General features: G+C 39.6%; 1 protein-coding gene across 1 annotated transcript in view; it reads left to right on the top strand.

Moving 5' to 3' along the window:
- Positions 1-20,154, top strand: part of LOC133629693 (neuropilin-1a-like) — a 180,768-nt gene that overhangs the window by 44,966 nt on the left and 115,648 nt on the right. The window contains 1 exon segment of the mRNA XM_062020593.1: positions 6,530-6,711. Coding sequence (XP_061876577.1) covers positions 6,530-6,711 — 182 coding nt within the window.

Raw genomic sequence — 20,154 nt, 5'->3', positions numbered from 1 at the left:
TAGTATTTATATGTAATATATTGTATTATATATCATATATTTATTTTTAATCAATTGTATTTTTTTTAATATATTTTATATATATATATATATATATATATATATATATATATATATATATATATATATATATATATATATATATATATATATATATATATATATATATATTCGTAATAAATTTTAGTATATAATATTTATTTTAAATATATGTTATTATACATATATAAAAAAAATATTTGATATTTTCTGTATTTTTATACATTTGTAAATACAATATTTTTTCAAACATATTTTTTCTATTTATATACATATATTTTCTCATACAACAATTTTATATCTTATAATACTTTTAATATATTCTTTTATTTTTCTATATACATATATATTTCATATAATTTTATATATTCATTGAAAATATGTTCAATTATTTTTGTTGTATATTTGTATATATTTATATTTGTATATTTTTATTATATGTATGTATATTTTTATTTGTATGTATTTATTATATATGTATGTATATATTATATGTATATATGTAACTATTGTGTATATATGCTTGTGTGTATATGTATACACATATGTGTGTGTGTGCAGAAAACATCGCACAGGGCGATGTGATGCGTCTAGTGCAGTAGCCTTGGAGTAGTAGTACCTGTAGTTAGTGCATGCTGCATGCCGCTTTTGCTTGCTATGCTGCATGCTGCTTCTGCCTGATACTCATTGCTTTCAGCTAGTGCCGCCGGCTAGCCCTCTGTCTCAGAGGGCGAAAAGAGGAGCCGAGTGCATAAGCCTCCTCAGCCGGTACATAGCCTCTCCATTGTCAAGACTCGTACATGCCTCCTCGTGGCCACACACGGTAACTGGAACCTCGCGGTTCCAGGCTAAGTTGTACGGGATCTCGGAGCAGCAGGGGGCCCCAGAGACGGAGCATGCAGGCCCACCGGTGTGTGGACATGCCCTGGTGCCCAGTCAACCCCTGTCCCAGCTATGGGTAAATAACCCCAGCTATGGGCGAATAGTGAAAACCGCCTCAACGGTGGACCAGGCGGAAGATGGCGGCAGCGGAATGCACCACAACGGCTGGGAAGGCGGATGAAGGCTGCAGCAAAGACGGGTCCCCAGTCGTCTTGGTCTCCATGCCACTGGACCCTGGCCCGCTCAATGCCAAGGACTGTGTGGTGGCTGACCGTGCACCAGTCTCCCCACATTAAAAGATTCCACGCACAGGCGTCCTCCATATAGGGAATCCACCCTAACGACCCTACGGAGGACAGTCATACTCGTTTCGAGTGACCGCCGACGATACACATATATATATATATATATATATATATATATATATATATATATATATATATATATATATATATATATATATATATATATATATATATATATATATATATATATATATATATATATATATATATATATATGTATGTATATATATATATATATATACACACGTGGCTATATATACTTGTTGTAGCTTGTGCAGCCCTTTGAGACACTCGTGATTTAGGGCAATATAAGTAAAATTTGATTGATTTTTTGATTGATTGATTGATTGATTGATAGTAGGTCACTAGCAACACTGCCACTAATAGTACACACTATTTTACACATTGCACACATTGTGGACATGGAAGGGGAAGTGGAGGATGTTTATTTTGTTGTTGCGGGTGATATTGTGTGGGGCCCCGACGTTCCTGACAGCCGACAACAAGCTCATTTTCCTGTTGGAGTCCCCCTGGGGCCCTCGGGGTTGTTTAGGCTGAGATGTTGGAACATGTCGGAGGTGACATGTCTGTCAGTTAGCGTGTGGCAGCTGCAGAGAGGGAAATGTCAGAGGAAAGACGCTCTTATTTTGGTGGCTTTCACTGCAGGGTGGGCGGCAGTATCGTCGATACCAACACTTAGGGATCGACGATACTGGAATAGAATATTATTTGTAAATAAATGATAATAGAACTTCTGTTGTCTTATTACAACTGTTTTTTTTTTAGGGGCGAACTCCGTCGGTATCGATACACTGGCGGCTTATATAAGACTTTTAAAGTCATTTTGATAGTAGGCTAATAAAGCTAATATAGACACTTACATCATGTGTTGCCTTCATTATAACACTTATATAAGACTTTTAAAGTCATTTTGATAGTAGGCTAATATAGACACTTACATCATGTGTTGCCTGCATTATAACACTTATATAAGACTTTTAAAGTCATTTTGATAGTAGGCTAATATAGACACTTACATCATGTGTTGCCTGCATTATAACACTTATATAAGACTTTTAAAGTCATTTTGATAGTAGGCTAATATAGACACTTACATCATGTGTTGTCTTCATTATAACACTTATATAAGACTTTTAAAGTCATTATGATAGTAGGCTAATATAGACACTTACATCATGTGTTGCCTTCATTATAACACTTATATAAGACTTTTAAAGTCATTATGATAGTAGGCTAATATAGACACTTACATCATGTGTTGTCTTCATTATAACACTTATACAAGACTTTAAGTCATTTTGATAGTAGGCTAATATAGACACTTACATCATGTGTTGTCTTCATTATAACACTTATATAAGACTTTTAAAGTCATTTTGATAGTAGGCTAATATAGACACTTACATCATGTGTTGTCCTCATTATAACACTTATATAAGACTTTTAAAGTCATTTTGATAGTAGGCTAATATAGACACTTACATCATGTGTTGTCTTCATTATAACACTTATATAAGACTTTTAAAGTCATTATGATAGTAGGCTAATATAGACACTTACATCATGTGTTGTCTTCATTATAACACTTATACAAGACTTTAAGTCATTTTGATAGTAGGCTAATATAGACACTTACATCATGTGTTGTCTTCATTATAACACTTATATAAGACTTTTAAAGTCATTTTGATAGTAGGCTAATATAGACACTTACATCATGTGTTGTCCTCATTATAACACTTATATTTTTTGGTTGTATTTCATCCATTATGGCTCCTTCCACCTCGAAAATCCTGCTAATAATGCTAACACCGCAGTAAACCAACAATGATTGGCACGTGAACCCCGGACATTCCTTCATACAACAACATGTTCATTGTTGCACACAAAAATCTTTGTGTCTAATATTTCGCCGCACTAAACAAGTTCAAACATTCGAGTCAAAGCTGGCTGCCGGAGACATAAACCTGCCCTAAGGTTGTGTGGACCACCCTGGATGGTTCATCATCTCAGCCAACTTTTGCACCGTGAATATGAGGGTGTGCATCAAGTCCACCCCCCCCCCCCCCCCCCCCCACACACCCACACCCGCCTCTCGTCCTCCCACCCGGGTCCTATTTCAAAGCTCATCTTGCTTCTAAATCCGGTTCTGACTCAATTAGTCTTGTGTTTCCCCCAGGTGGCGGGGATCTAAATTCCACTTGCATGTCATTAAGTGGGTTTTCCACCTGCTCCTCAGGTTGCTGCCTGACAGAACCTGTGTGGGACAGAACAGATAGTATTATATATAATCAATGCTTGGAAGTATTATATATAATCAATGCTTGGAAGTATTATATATAATCAATGCTTGGAAGTATTATATATAATCAATGCTTGGAAGTATTATATATAATCAATGCTTGGAAGTATTATATATAATCAATGCTTGGAAGTATTATATATAATCAATGCTTGGAAGTATTATATATACCGTATTTCCTTGAATTGGCGCCGGGAATATGGTATTCGCATGCCTCGAATTACAGCCGGGTCAAACTCGTTTGGCAAAATAATTAGCGCATGCTTGGCCATCCCGCAGGCTTCTGGTAAGCGCCGGAGTGACAGGAGGTTTTAAATTAATTAGCGCCCCTGCGGCTATTCAAGGAAATACGGTAATCAATGCTTGGAATGACAACATAGACTCTCAACCCGAGGCCTGGTTTGTGTGTTAAGCCCTTGATACTCACTAAACGCTAAATGTCGGGTTATTGTACTCTGACTACACTGCTTAGGCATATAATTACATTTTTTAAACACCTGCTATTTCACACTAAACCCACTTAAACACCAGGCAGTATCAATTATTGAAATACTGTATTATGTGCAGAGTGCCCCATTTCCAGTGATGGGCAGTAACAAGCTACCTGTGGTCAAAAGTTGACATACACTTGTAAAGAATAATAATAATAATAATAATAATAATAATAATAATAATAATAATAATAATTAGGGATGTCCGATAATGGCTTTTTGCCGATATCCGATATTCCGATATTGTCCAACTCTTTAATTACCGATACCGATATCAACCGATACCGATACTGATATATACAGTTGTGGAATTAACACATTATTATGCCTAATTTGGACAACCAGGTATGGTGAAGATAAGGTCCTTTTTAAAAAAAAAATTAATAAAATAAAATAAGATCAATAAATTAAAAACATTTTCTTGAATAAAAAAGAAAGTAAAACAATATAAAAACAGTTACATAGAAACTAGTAATTAATGAAAATGAGTAAAATTAACTGTTAAAGGTTAGTACTATTAGTGGACCAGCATTATGCACAATCATGTGTGCTTACGGACTGTATCCCTTGCAGACTGTATTGATCTATATTGATATATAATGTAGGAACCAGAATATTGATAACAGAAAGAAATGGGGGGAGGGAGGTTTTTTGGGTTGGTGCACTAATTGTAAGTGTATCTTGTGGTTTTTATGTTGATTTAATAAAAAAAACGTATTTTCTATTCTGCAACATCCTTTTATAATTTCATAGCTGCGAGAGGACGTAAGGGGTTAACTAAAACAAATTCAATGAATGTCATTTGTTTTTTCCCCGTATAATATGTTACTAACATATATCCTATACGATAAAAACTTGCATTTTTTTTGCATCTTGAGCACAAAGTGCACCCTACATTAAAAGACAAAACCAAAACAAGTGGTATCGACGTAAATGCACTACGCAACTAATAGTAATAATAGATTTTATTTGAAAAAAAAACAAAAAACACTTTACATTGAGTAAACAACCTCAAAGTGCTACAGTGTATTAAAAAGAAATGAAAATAAAAAGATAATACAAATAAATACTAGAACAGCCTAATAGCTAGAAGTAGTATGCATATATCTATAAAAAAAAAAAAGGCTTTTTTAAAAAGAAGGGTTTTTAAGCCTTTTTTAAAAGCATCCACAGTCTGTGGTGCCCTCAGGTGGTCAGGGAGAGCGTTAAAAATATACATATATTAGACGTATTTTCTATTCTGCAACATCCTTTTATAATTTCATAGCTGCGAGAGGACGTAAGGGGTTAATTAAAACAAATGCCATTAGTTTTTTCCCCGTATAATATGTTACTAACATATATCCTATATGATAAAAACTTCTTAAAATATGCATTTTTTTTTTTGCATCTTGAGCACAAAGTGCACCCTCTATTAAAAAAACAAAACCAAAACAAGTGGCATCAACGTAAATGCACTACGCAACTAATAATAATAATAGATTTTATTTGTAAAAAAAAAAAAAAAAACACTTTACATTGAGTAAACAACCTCAAAGTGCTACAGTGTATTAAAAAGAAATGAAAATAAAAAGATAATACAAATAAATACTAGAACAGCCTAATAGCTAGAACTAGTATGCATATATCTATTAAAAAAAAGAATGCTTTTTTAAAAAGAAGGGTTTTTAAGCCTTTTTAAAAAGCATCCACAGTCTGTGGTGCCCTCAGGTGGTCAGGGAGAGCGTTCCACAGACTAGGAGCAGGCGGAGCAGAACGCCTGGTCTCCCATTGTTTGTAGCTTTGTCCTCGGAGGTTGGAGACGGTTAGCTTGTCCGGAGCGGAGGTGTCGTGTGGAAGATTTGGGGGTGAGCAGTTTTTTAAAGTAAAGGGGGGCATATCAATGGAGGCACTGGTGGGTTAGTAGGGAGACTTTGAATTCAATCCTGAGTGGAACAGGAAGCCAGTGAAGGGATTTGAGAGTTGGTGTCATGTGGTCGTATTTCCGCACTCTCATCAGTACCGTTTTTGATTAAGTAGTACCGCAATACTATACTAGTACCGGTATACCATTCAAGTCATATCCAACAACTTTTTATTGTCAATATCAGCTGCTGAGTTTCATTTTTCTATGAGACCTGTAAGGTGTCTTGTGGTGGCGGTGATGTAACTGTACGTACTAAAACTGTATCAAGACTTCAAACAGTATGCAAGGTGCGTCAGAACGGTTACAGGACTGAGGTGTGCCAATACGATACCAATATTGGAGCCCAGTGCGATATCACATATCACATTATTGGCTTTATTTTTAACAACAAATCTTAGGGTTTTACAATGGAGTTCAGGGTGCGCATCATGCATTCAACCAATTGCAAGAGCTGCATGGAACTCTAACTACAAAGATTTTTTAAATTTTTTATGTTTTCTGCTGGATTTTTTCAATGAAAAAACAGGGGAAAAAAAAAAGGTTGAAAAACGCTGACCTGACCATGGCTTCTCCCTCACCACAGGTACGACTACGTAGAAGTGAGAGACGGCGTGGACGAGAGCGGTCAGCTGGTGGGGAAGTACTGCGGCAAGATCGCCCCGTCGCCCGTGGTCTCCTCCGGGAACCAGCTCTTCATCAAGTTTGTGTCCGACTACGAGACCCACGGAGCGGGGTTCTCCATCCGATACGAGATCTTCAAGACGGGTGAGTGGGAAGCGCCGCAGCACATCAAAAAAGATGGAGCTTTTTGAACATTTCCATGGTTTTTATGCCTTTCGACAAAACGTGGACTCATTGGGATTGCTTGTCATTTCATTTTTATTTTTTTTATTTTAGCAACAAAACACATATTTACACGCCTATGCTTGAGATGAAGAAAATCTTATATTTCCTGCCCCCTTCAACATAGTAAGTAGTTAATAGACAGCCCAGATTCACAAGCATACAAACCAAACAAATACATCCAAATATAATGAAAACAAACAAAAAACACACAAAAAAAACCAACAAGTGCAAAACCGAACAAAAAATAAGTACAATAATAAATATAAAGCAAAATGTAAACACTTACGGCTGTCCATATGGTCTTATTGTTATGTCTTTATATATCTTTTTTTCACTTGGAATATATTTCTACAATCTTTTTACCTCATTAATCCTCATTAAGATTAGGGTTGCAAAATTCCGTGAATATTCAAAATTGGAAACTTTCCATGGCAAATTAACGGGAATAAACATTGAATGCAACATGCTGGATCTTGCAGCATGATTATTAGCTAAAACAACCTGATTTCATGCAAATTCAGTAGAATTTCAACCCTGCACTGTGCATTCCTCAAATACATGTGCAGTGCATTCTTCGAACAGATGCACAGATAATTCCCAGCATGCGACACACTACAGGCCACGCTAGTATTTGAGCCCAAGGACTTCATCCAGTCAGGTAACTGTTGATGATATTACTGGGGTAAATATATTTAATCTATGGTATTTAAGTGTAATAGAGGTGTAATTGCTTAGTAGACTACTCCAGCAGACTTCCACTCAGGCTAGCTAGCTGTTCCTGTACTTGTTCAATTATTTTGGGGCCAATATCGTTCATGTACCACCACAGTCTCATAATGAACCGAAAATATTTCTCCATTAGCCGTGATGCTAATTTTCTCTATGTTAAATCCCATTCATTTATGCTAACAACGTTAGCGATTTGAATTGACCTTTTTTTGTGATCTGTAAAATTCAACTAGCAATAATAATAATAATAATAATAGATTTTATTTGTAAAAAAAAAAGCACCTTACATTGAGCAAACAACCGCAAAGTGCTACAGTGTATTAAAAAAAATAAAAATAAAAATAAAATAAAACAAAAAGATAATACAAATAAATAAAAATAAAAACTAGAACTAGCACGCATATATCTAAAAAAAAGGCTTTTTAAAAAGAAGGGTTTTTAAGTCTTTTTTAAAAGCATCCACAGTCTGTGGTGCCCTCAGGTGGTCAGGGAGAGCGTTCCACAGACTGGGAGCTGAGGTTTCTCAGTGTGAACATTAAGTATCTTGTCTTTGCAGTCTTAATAATAATAATAATAATAATATATTTTATTTGTAAAGAGCACTTTATATTGATCAAACAACCTCAAAGTGCTACAGTGTATTAAAAATGTAAAAAAAAAAGATAATAAATACAAATAAAAACTAGAACTAGCACCCATATATCTAAAAAAAAAAAAAAAGTTTTTTTTAAAAAGAAGGGTTTTTAAGCCTTTTTTAAAAGCATCCACAGTCTGTGGTGCCCTCAGGTGGTCAGGGAAAGCGTTCCACAGACTGGGAGCTGAGGTTTCTCAGTGTGAACATTAAGTATCTTGTCTTTGCAGTCTTAATAATAATAATAATAATAATAATAATAATGTATTTTATTTGTAGAGAGCACTTTACATTGAGCAAACAACCTCAAAGTGCTACAGTGTATTAAAAATTTTTAAAAAAAAGAAAAAAGATAATAAATACAAATAAAAACTAGAACTAGCACCCATATATCTAAAAAAAAAAAAAAAAAAATTTAAAAAGAAGGGTTTTTAAGCCTTTTTTTAAAAGCATCCACAGTCTGTGGTGCCCTCAGGTGGTCAGGGAGAGCATTCCACAGGCTGGGAGCTGAGGTTTCTCAGTGTGACCATTAAGTATCTTGTCTTTGCAGTCTTATTAATAATAATAATAATAGCTTTTATTTGTAAAAAGCACTTTACATGGAGTAAACAACCTCAAAGTACTACAGTGTATAAACACAATTACAAATAAAAATAAAAAGATAATAAAAAATACAAAAAATAAAAACTAGAACAGCCAAATAGCTAAAACTAGTATGCATTTTTTTTTTTTTTAAAAAAAGCTTTTTTAAAAAGAAGAGTTTTTAAGCCTTTTTTAAAAGCATCCACAGTCTGTGGTACCCTCAGGTGGTCAGGGAGAGCGTTCCACAGACTGGGAGCTGAGGTTTCTCAGTGTGAACATTAAGTATCTTGTCTTTGCAGTCTTAATAATAATAATAATAATACATTTTATTTGTAAAAAACACTTTATATTGAGCAAACAACCTCAAAGTGCTACAGTGTATTAAAAAAGAAAAAAAAAGAAAAAAGATAATAAATAAAAATAAAAACTAGAAGATTTATATCTAAAAAAAAAGGCTTTTTAAAAAGAAGGGTTTTTAAGCTTTTTTTAACAGCATCCGCAGTCTGTGGTTCCCTCAGGTGGTGAGGGAGAGCGTTCCACAGACTGGGAGCTGAGGTTTCTCAGTGTGACCATTAAGTATCTTGTCTTTGCAGTCTATTCAATTGAATACACGTTGAAAAGGATTTGCAAATCATTGTATTCTCTTTTTATTTACCATTTACACAACGTGACAACTTCACTGCTTTTGGGTTTTGTACAATGCCCAATAGAAACAGTCTCTCGATCCTTTAAAATGGCCTGAAATTCCCCCAAAGTGATCCCCTATCGGTATCGGTATTGGTATTGGTTGATATCACTCGGATCAGAACATCCCTACATATTTGTTCCCGAGCTGTCAAACAAAGATGTCTTTATAGCCCAAAAGAAACTATTTTCTAACGGTCTGTTTAGAAGAGGGCGAACACGTATCTGCAAAGTGACTCCACTTTCATTAATTAACCTTAGCAGTGGGCTGTGGGACGTCCCGCCCTGACCTCCAAGACGTGATGAATGGTCCCGCAAGGTCCCCGCCTCGCTTTTAATCCCGACCTACGAGCGTTTGTGTGTGTGTGTGTGAGTGTGTGTGTGTGTGTGTGTGTGTGTGTGTGTGTGTGTGTGTGTGTGTGTGTGTGTGTGTGTGTGTGTGTGTGTGTGTGTGTGTGTGTGTGTGTCCGCCAGTGTGACCGCCACGGCAGCGCAGCTGGTGGAGTGTGTGTCCATTTACCAGATCAAAGTGACACTTCAACCCGACACATTGCCTAAACCCCACGGTACACACCGGATAAATCCACACATTCTTCCCTTGATTAGCCTGCTATTTTCCATGATCACAGATTAGAATTTGAGACCTTAAAGGAGTCTTGTGGTGGCAGTGATGTAACTGTACGTACTAATACTGTATCAAGACTTCAAACAGTATGCAAGGTGCGTCAGTACGGTTACAGGACTGAAGTGTGCCAATATGATACCAATATTAGTGCCTTAAGTACTGGACCACACTCATAGTGATCCGGTGCGATATCAAATTATTAGCTTTATTTTTAATAACAAATCTTAGGGTTTTACAATGGAGTTCAGGGTGCGCATCGTGCATTCAACCAATTGCAAGCACTGCATGGAACTCCATATACAAAGATTGTGGTCAAGTTGATTTAAGTCATTGAATCTTACAGTTTTGTTATAAATCCCCACATTCTTCCCTTGATCAGCCTGCTATTTTCCATTATCACAGATTAGAATTTGAGACCTTAAAGGAGTCTTGTGGTGGCAGTGATGTAACTGTACGTACTAATACTGTATCAAGACTTCAAACAGTATGCAAGGTGCGTCAGAACGGATACAGGACTGAGGTGTTTTCAATACGATGCCAATATTAGTGCCTTGAGTACTGGACCACACTCATAGTGATCTGGTGCGATATCAAATAATTAGCTTTATTTTTAATAACAAATCTTAGGGTTTTACAATGGAGTTCAGGGTGCGCATCGTGCATTCAACCAATTGCAAGCACTGCATGGAACTCCATATACAAAGATTTTGGTCAAGTTGACTTAAGTCATTGAATCTTACAGTTTTGTTATAAATCCACCAACTCTTCTCTTGATTAGCCTGCTATTTTCCATGATCGCAGATTAGAATTTGAGACCTGTACGGTGTCTTGTGGTGGCAGTGATGTAACTCTATGTACTAATACTGTATCAAGACTTCAAACAGTATGCAAGGTGCGTCAGTACGGTTACAGGACTGAAGTGTTTTCAATACAATGCCAATATTAGTGCCTTGAGTACTGGACCACACTCATAGTGATCCGGTGCGATATAAAATTATTAGCTTTATTTTTAATAACAAATCTTAGGGTTTTACAATGGAGTTCAGGGTGCGCATCGTGCATTCAACCAACTGCAAACGATGCATGGAACTCTGAACTCCAAAGATTTTGGTCAAGTTGAATTAAGTCATTGAATCTTACAGTTTTGTTATAAATCCCCACATTCTTCCCTTGATCAGCCTGCTATTTTCCAAGATCACAGATTAGAATTTGATTAGAATAGTGGATCTAACATAATATTGTGAGAGTCCAGTCCATAGTAGTTTTAACATAATATTGTGAGAGTCCAGTCCATAGTGGATCTAACATAATAGTGTGAGAGTCCAGTCCATAGTGGATCTAACATAATAGTGAGAGTCCAGTCCATAGTGGATCTAACATAATAGTGTGAGAGTCCAGTCCATAGTGGATCTAACATAATAGTGTGAGAGTCCAGTCCATACTGGATCTAACATAATAGTGTGAGAGTCCAGTCCATAGTGGATCTAACATAATAGTGTGAGAGTCCAGTCCATAGTGGATCTAACATAATAGTGTGAGAGTCCAGTCCATAGTGGATCTAACATAATAGTGAGAGTCCAGTCCATAGTGGATATAACATAATAGTGAGAGTCCAGTCCATAGTGGATCTAACATAATAGTGAGAGTCCAGTCCATAGTGGATCTAACATAATAGTGTGAGAGTCCAGTCCATAGTGGATCTAACATAATAGTGAGAGTCCAGTCCATAGTGGATATAACATAATAGTGAGAGTCCAGTCCATAGTGGATCTAACATAATAGTGAGAGTCCAGTCCATAGTGGATCTAACATAATAGTGTGAGAGTTTAGTCCATAGTGGATCTAACATAATAGTGAGAGTCCAGTCCATAGTGGATCTAACATAATAGTGAGAGTCCAGTCCATAGTGGATCTAACATAATAGTGTGAGAGCCTAGACCAAACTACCAGGAGTAGTACAAAACTATTGTACTACTTCGAGTTGAGCCCCAAATATGTCATAGCATGGCCAATCTCTGCAGGATCAGTCGGGCCATTGTTGCTACTTTCTCCAGGCAGTGTTATTTCCTCGGCGGACTACAAAAAAAAAACCCTCATTACGCTTGGAACGGACTCCCGTGTTTTGACTACCGCGCTGCAAGGAGACGCCAAGAATGAGGCCCCCGGATCAATTAAGAGTGTGGCTTCTTCGACGGAGACGGAGCGCGAGGAATCCAAAGCCAGCTGATTAGCACGTCTTATCAACAAGCAGGGTATTAGCTGGGAGAACATTGTGTTGGCAAACACGTGTAGCGCTAATGATGATGCACACATGATCTGATAATGCAGGAATTGCATGCCAATGGAGTCGCGGGTAAAAGAATGCGGGCGGTTCATTACCCTGATTACAGGCTGGGGTGATCACGCTATGTCAGGCGTCGCCTTTTGTCGCGGGTCGCACGCGAGCAAACGCCACACGGAAGCTAAACTCCAAAGTAAAATGATGTAAACACGGCAAACAGGCTTGTGCGGGTTCATCCACGTAAGCTACAGGCTACGTAAACAAACCTTCACACGTGCCTCGGACTTGGCGAGTCCTGGCATCCGTCAATGGGAGGCCGGGGGGCAAGTGTCTAATTGGAGGAAAACAGGTTGTTTTGTGGTGGCTTTCTCATCCGCCCCCCCCATCCCATCCGACCATCTCAATTATCCATCCATCCATCCATCTTCTTCCGCTTATCCGAGGTCGGGTCGCGGGGGCAGCAGCCTAAGCAGGGAAACCCAGACTTCCCTCTCCCCAGCCACTTCGTCCAGCTCTGCCCGGGGGATCCCGAGGCGTTCCCAGGCCAGCCGGGAGACATAGTCTTCCCAACGTGTCCTGGGTCTTCCCCGTGGCCTCCTACCGGTCGGACGTGCCCTAAACACCTCCCTAGGGAGGCGTTCGGGTGGCATCCTGACCAGATGCCCGAACCACCTCATCTGGCTCCTCGCCATGTGGAGGAGCAACGGCTTTACTTTGAGCTCCCCCCGGATGGCAGAGCTTCTCACCCTATCTCTAAGGGAGAGCCCCGCCACCCGGCGGAGGAAACTCATTTGGGCCGCTTGTACCCGTGATCTTGTCCTTTCGGTCATAACCCAAAGCTCATGACCATAGGTGAGGATGGGAACGTAGATCGACCGGTAAATTGAGAGCTTTGCCTTCCGGCTCAGCTCCTTCTTCACCACAACGGATCGATACAGCGTCCGCATTACTGAAGACGCCGCACCGATCCGCCTGTCGATCTCACGATCCACTCTTCCCCCACTCGTGAACAAGACTCCAAGGTACTTGAACTCCTCCTCTTGGGGCAGGGTCTCCTCCCCAACCCGGAGATGGCACTCCACCCTTTTCCGGGCGAGAACCATGGACTGGGACTTGGAGGTGCTGATTCTCATCCCAGTCGCTTCACACTCAGCTGCGAACCGATCCAGCGAGAGCTGAAGATCCTGGCCAGATGAAGCCATCAGGACCACATCATCTGCAAAAAGCAGAGACCTAATCCTGCAGCCACCAAACCAGATCCCCTCAATGCCTTGACTGCGCCTAGAAATTCTGTCCATAAAAGTTATGAACAGAATCGGTGACAAAAGGCCATCTCAATTAGCACCGGCTATTTCTTTTAAAGCCTGCAGATTGGCAGTGTGGAGAATGCATATATGAGTTATTTCTTTATTCATAGTCATGTTTGGAGCAGCTAGTATTTTTCCATGTTGTATACTTGTTTCTCTTTGTCTGCAGATGTCTGTGTTGTGTTCTAGGCATTGGAATATGAGAGAGATGAATCCCCCTCCTTATCTTATCAGTGTTGGGGAAGGGGGAGGCATTCCTTTCTGGGGGGGCTGTTTTCGTATTCAATAAATTGTCTCTTCCCTTTTGAATGTTAGACCATTTCGAGATGCCGGCATGACCGCATTGGTGTGGCCTGGTCTCCTAAAGCTTTAGTAAAACTTGATAAACTTGATAATATTCCTACTCTGTCTTGATGATCCTTTTTACTCAGCATATATGTCATCTAAAGAATTTGGGATTGACCAGTGACTTTTTTTCTTATGCCTTCTGATCTCTCTCTCTCTCTCTCTCTCTCTCTCTCTCTCTCTCTCTCTCTCTCTCTCTCTCTCTCTCTCTCTCTCTCTCTCTCTCTCTCTCTCTCTCTCTCTCTCTCTCTCTATCTATCTATCTATGTCCACTACTTGCTGTCCATATCCTACCCCCCCGCCCCTCCACACCCCTGATTGTAAATAATGTAAATAATTCAATGTGATTATCTTGTGTGATGACTGTATTATGATGATAGTATATATGATAGTATATATCTGTATCATGAATCAATTTAAGTGGACCCCGACTTAAACAAGTTGAAAAACTTATTCGGGTGTTACCATTTAGTGGTCAATTGTACGGAATATGTACTTCACTGTGCAACCTACTATTAAAAGTCTCAATCAATCAATCAAACTTTAATTCCCTGAGAGGGAAGGCTGGTCAGACGCAACAGCAGCCACACTGCCCTGGCAAGACACAGGAAGTGGCGGGGGCGAGTCCACAAATCACAGACTGCGAAACAGACACGAAGGTTATTTTATCCAGTCGAAATGAACGAGTTAACTCATGTGATTAATCCTTAAAAATGATCGCATTAATCATGTACAGTACACACTTAGAATAATCATATAGTTTATGTTGACCCTTCAAGCTCTTCTACCTTAACCGCTTTACCAGGGGTAGGCAACCATAAACGTCGAAAGAACCATATTGGACCAAAAATACATAAAAACAAATCTGTCTGTAGCCGCAAAAAAACGAAAAGTCTTATATAAGTGTTATAATGAAGGCAACACATGATGTAAGTGTCTTTATTAGCCATAATAGCCTACTATCAAAATGACTTTAAAAGTCTTATATAAGTGTTATAATGAATACAACACATAATGTAAGTGTATATAGTAGTTATATTAGCCTACTATCAAAATGACTTTAAAAGTCTTATATAAGTGTTATAATGAATACAACACATAATGTAAGTGTATATAGTAGTTATATTAGCCTACTATCAAAATGACTTTAAACGTCTTATATAAGTGTTATAATGAAGACAACACATGATGTAAGTGTCTATATTAGCCTACTATCAAAATGACTTTAAAAGTACTATACAAGTGTTATAATAAACACAACACATGATGTAAGTGTCTATATTAGCCATAATAGCCTACTATCAAAATGACTTTAAAAGTCTTATATAAGTGTTATAATGAAGGCAACACATGATGTAAGTGTCTATTTTAGTTATATTAGCCTACTATCAAAATGACTTTAAAAGTCTTATATAAGTGTTATAATGAAGACAACACATGATGTAAGTGTCTATATTAGCCTACTATCAAAATGACTTTAAAAGTACTATACAAGTGTTATAATAAACACAACACATGATGTAAGAGTCTATATTAGCCATAATAGCCTACTATCAAAATGACTTTAAAAGTCTTATATAAGTGTTATAATGAAGGCAACACATGATGTAAGTGTCTATTTTAGTTATATTAGCCTACTATCAAAATGACTTTAAAAGTCTTATATAAGTGTTATAATGAAGAAAACACATGGTGTAAGTGTCTATATTAGCTATATTAGCCTACTATCAAAAAGACTTTAAAAGTCTTATATAAGTGTTATAATGAAGACAACACATGATGTAAGTGTCTATATTAGCTATATTAGCCTACTATCAAGATGACTTTAAAAGTCTTATTAAGTGTTATAATGAAGACAACACATGATGTAAGTGTCTATATTAGCTATATTAGCCTACTATCAAAATGACTTTAAAAGTCTTATATAAGTGTTATAATGAAGACAACACATGATGTAAGTGTCTATATTAGCCTACTATCAAAATGACTTTAAAAGTCTTATATAAGTGTTATAATGAAGACAACACATGATGTAAGTGTCTATATTAGCCTACTATCAAAATGACTTTAAAAGTCTTATATAAGTGTTATAATGAAGACAACACATGATGTAAGTGTCTATATTAGCCTACTATCAAAATGACTTTAAAAGTCTTATATAAGTGTTATAATGAAGACAACACATGATGTAAGTGTCTATATTAGCCTACTATCAAAATGACTTTAAAAGTCTTATATAAGTGTTATAATGAAGACAACACATGATGTAAGTGTCTATATTAGCCTACTATCAAAATGACTTTAAAAGTCTTATATAAGTGTTATAATGAAGGCAACACATGATGTAAGTGTCTATATTAGCCTACTATCAAAATGACTTTAAAAGTCTTATATAAGTGTTATAATGAAAACAACACATGATGCAAGTGTCGGAAGAGAGGTGAAACGTCTTCTAAGACAAACCAAACAGTCCAGTTGTGATGGATTGAGACTACAATGACCTTAGACTACAATGACCTGGATGAATGAGAACCTTCATAGACAACATCAACTCCCAAAGTGAACTGGAAAAAGAGGACTAGTCGCCAAAATCGTGTTCCTTCTATTGATCACGGAGGCTTTACTGATCCTTTCAAATAAAATCCCCTGAAGCCCGCAGAGACGAGTTGTGTTAGCATGCGGGCCCGTGACATATGCTTCGCTTTAGCAGCTTGGCAGTTTGCATAGAGCCACATCAAGGCTGGCTGAAGGCCCATTGAAGTGGGCGAGGTGGCTTCCATACTGCCACTGAAGACCACCCCGCCCCCGCCGACCACATTCAAACTCATCATTACTATTACGCAGGAGGATGACTAAAAGTCTGCCTGAGGGCTCTTTAGCAGGACTGTTGTCTGTGTTATTGCTCACTCAAGGTGCTTTTACTCCAAGCAGACACCTGTAAAAACACTTCCAAGGTGTGTGTGCGCTGGGCGGGGTGGGGGCTGGAAGGTAAACGTTTAGCAAACGTAGCTTTTATTGACGACCCGCCCCGGTGCCATAGGTCACATCTGGCACAGAGACATGCTGTCATCACACTCGGAGACGCTTGACTCATGGAAATATAAGACTCCCAATCAGAGGGAGAAAGCCTTTACCTCCAGACCCCTTCGCGTCGGAGCAGTGTCCATCAGCCTAAGCAGGGAAGCCCAGACTTCCCTCTCCCCGGCCACTTCGTCCAGCTCCTCCCGGGGGATCCCGAGGCGTTCCCAGGCCAGCCGGGAGACATAGTCTTCCCAACGTGTCCTGGGTCTTCCCCTTGGCCTCCTACCGGTCGGAGGTGCCCGAAACATCTCCCTAGGGAGGCTTTCAAGTGGCATCCTGAGAAGATGCCCGAACCACCTCACCTGGCTCCTCTCCATGTGGAGGATCAGCAGTTCCTCCCGGATGACAGAGCTTCTCACCCGATCTCTAAGGGAGAGACCCGCCACCCGGCGGAGGAAACTCATTCCGGCCGCTTGTACCCGTGATCTTGTCCGTTCGGTCATAACCCAAAGCTCCTGCCCCTGGGTGAGGATGGGAACGTAGATCGACCAGTAAATTGAGAGCTTTGCCTTCCGGCTCAGCTCCTTCTTCACAACAACGGATCGATACAGCGTCCGCATTACTGAAGACGCCGCACCGATCCGCCTGTCGATCTCACAATACAACTCTTCCCTCACTTGTGAACAAGACTCTGAGGTACTTGAACTTCTCCACTTGGGGCAGGGTCTCCTCCCAGACCCGGAGATGGCACTCCACCCTTTCCCCGGCGAGAACCACGGATCGATACAGCGTCCGCATTACTGAAGACGCCGCACTGATCCGCCTGTCGACCTCATGATCCACTCTTCTCTCACTCCTGAACAAGACTCTGAGGTACTTGAACTCCTCCACTTCAATCAATGTTTATTTATATAGCCCTAAATCACAAGTGTCTCAAAGGGCTGCACAAGCCACAACGACATCCTCGGTACAGAGCCCAAACTCACCCCAGTGGGACATCGATGTGAATGACTATGAGAAACCTTGGAGAGGACCGCATATGTGGGTAACCCACCCCCCTCTAGGGGAGACAGAAAGCAATGGATGTCGAGTGGGTCTGACATAATATTGTGAAAGTCCAGTCCATAGTGGATCGAACATATCAGGGAAAGTCCAGTCCATAGTGGATCCAACATAATAGTGAGAGTCCAGTCCATAGTGGGGCCAGCAGGAGACCATCCCGAGCGGAGACGGGTCAACAGCGCAGAGATGTCCCCAACCGATGCACAGGCGAGCGGTCCACCCCGGGTCCCGACTCTGGACAGCCAGCACTTCAACCATGGCCACCGGACCTGTGTAACTCCCCCTCCACAAGGGAGAGGGGGGCAGAGGAGAAAAGAAAAGAAACGGCAGATCAACTGGTCTAAAAAGGGGTCTATTTAAAGGCTAGAGTATACAAATTAGTTTTAAGATGGGACTTAAATGCTTCCACTTGGGGTAAGATCGCCTTCCCAACCCGGAGATGGCACTCCACCCTTTTCCGGGCGAGAACCATGGACTCTGACTTGGAGGTACTGATTCCCATCCCAGTCGCTTCACACTCGGCTGCGAACCGATCCAGTGAGAGCTGAAGATCTTGGCCAGATGAAGCCATCTGGACCACATCATCTGCAAAAAGCAGAGACCTAATCTTGCAGCCACCAAACCAGATACCCTCAACGCCCTGACTGGAGCAGTGTCATCCGTCATTTTATTGGACCAGGCGGGGTGGGCGGGTGACGTCACGGGACACTTTAAAAGCTCCCAACGTGTGTCACCACAGCCTGGGGGTCCATTTTTTGATCCCTCGGTGAAAGAGTCATCTGTGATTTCATCCCGGCGATGAAGGACGGTCTCGACACCAGGGAAAGGGTCGCTAACGACCGGGAACATAAACGTTTTCATTTACTTAGCGGCCCAGGAACAACACGACCTCCGACAGCTCCAGGAACCCCATCCATGAACAAACAGAGGGAAGAGAAAGAGGAAAAACCGAAGCCCCTTTCAGACTGCCCCCTCAGTCCGGCGCTGCCACGTAAAAAGGGTCAGTGGAATGTGACACCGTTGGATGATCGGAGTAATAGCGCTGTGAACGAGACAGCTGGAATAGGGTAATTAGTCGTGACTGAACACCTGATGAATGTAGTCACCCTTGAAAGAGCAAGGGGCCATATTTGGTCAAGTGAACTTCAGTGGACTTACTATAGAACCTAATCAGGGGTGTACAAACTTGTTTCTCCGACAACCCGTGTGTAGTAAAATAGAATTTTGGGGGCTCCTTAGACACATTTTGTGCATTGAAGATCCTAAAAGCAATCCAAGTCAATGCATGCTAAGTTACCTGGACCAATCTAAGTCTAAGACTAGATGTGACCAATCTAAGTCTAAGACTAGATGTGATCAATCTAAATCCAAGACTAGATGTGACCAATCTAAGTCTAAGACTAGATGTGACCAATCTAAGTCTAAGACTCGATCTGACCAATCTAAGTCTAAGACTCGATCTGACCAATCTAAGTGTAAGAGTAGAGGTGACCAATCTAAGTCTAAGACTAGATATGACTAATCTAAGTCTAAGACTAGATGTGACCAACCTAATTCTAAGACTAGATGTGACCAGTCTAAGACTAGAGGTGACCCATTTAAGTCTAAGACTAGAGGTGACCAATCTAAGTTTAAGACTAGATCTGACCAATCTAAGTCTAAGACTAGATGTGAACAATCTAATTCTAAGACTAAATCTGACCAACCTAAGTCTAAGACTAGATGTGACCAATCAAAGCCAAAACTAGATGTGACCAATCTAAGCCTAAGACTAGATGTGACCAATCTAAGTCTAAGACTAGATGTGACCAATCTAAGTCTAAGACTAGATGTGACCAATCTAAGCCTAAGACTACATGTGACCAATCTAAGTCTAAGACTAGACCTGACCAATCTAAGTCTAAGACTAGATGTGACCAATCTAAGCCTAAGACTACATGTGACCAATCTAAGTCTAAGACTAGACCTGACCAATGTAAGTCAAAGACTACATCTGACCTATCTGAGTCTAAAACTAGATGTGACCAATCTAAGTCTAAGACTAGATCTGACCTATCTGAGTCTAAGACTAGATGTGACCAATCTAAGTCAAAGA

Source organism: Entelurus aequoreus, linkage group LG15 (assembly GCF_033978785.1).
Source record: "Entelurus aequoreus isolate RoL-2023_Sb linkage group LG15, RoL_Eaeq_v1.1, whole genome shotgun sequence".
Classification (NCBI taxonomy): domain Eukaryota; kingdom Metazoa; phylum Chordata; class Actinopteri; order Syngnathiformes; family Syngnathidae; genus Entelurus; species Entelurus aequoreus.
This window is presented reverse-complemented; position numbering and strand designations above follow the sequence as displayed.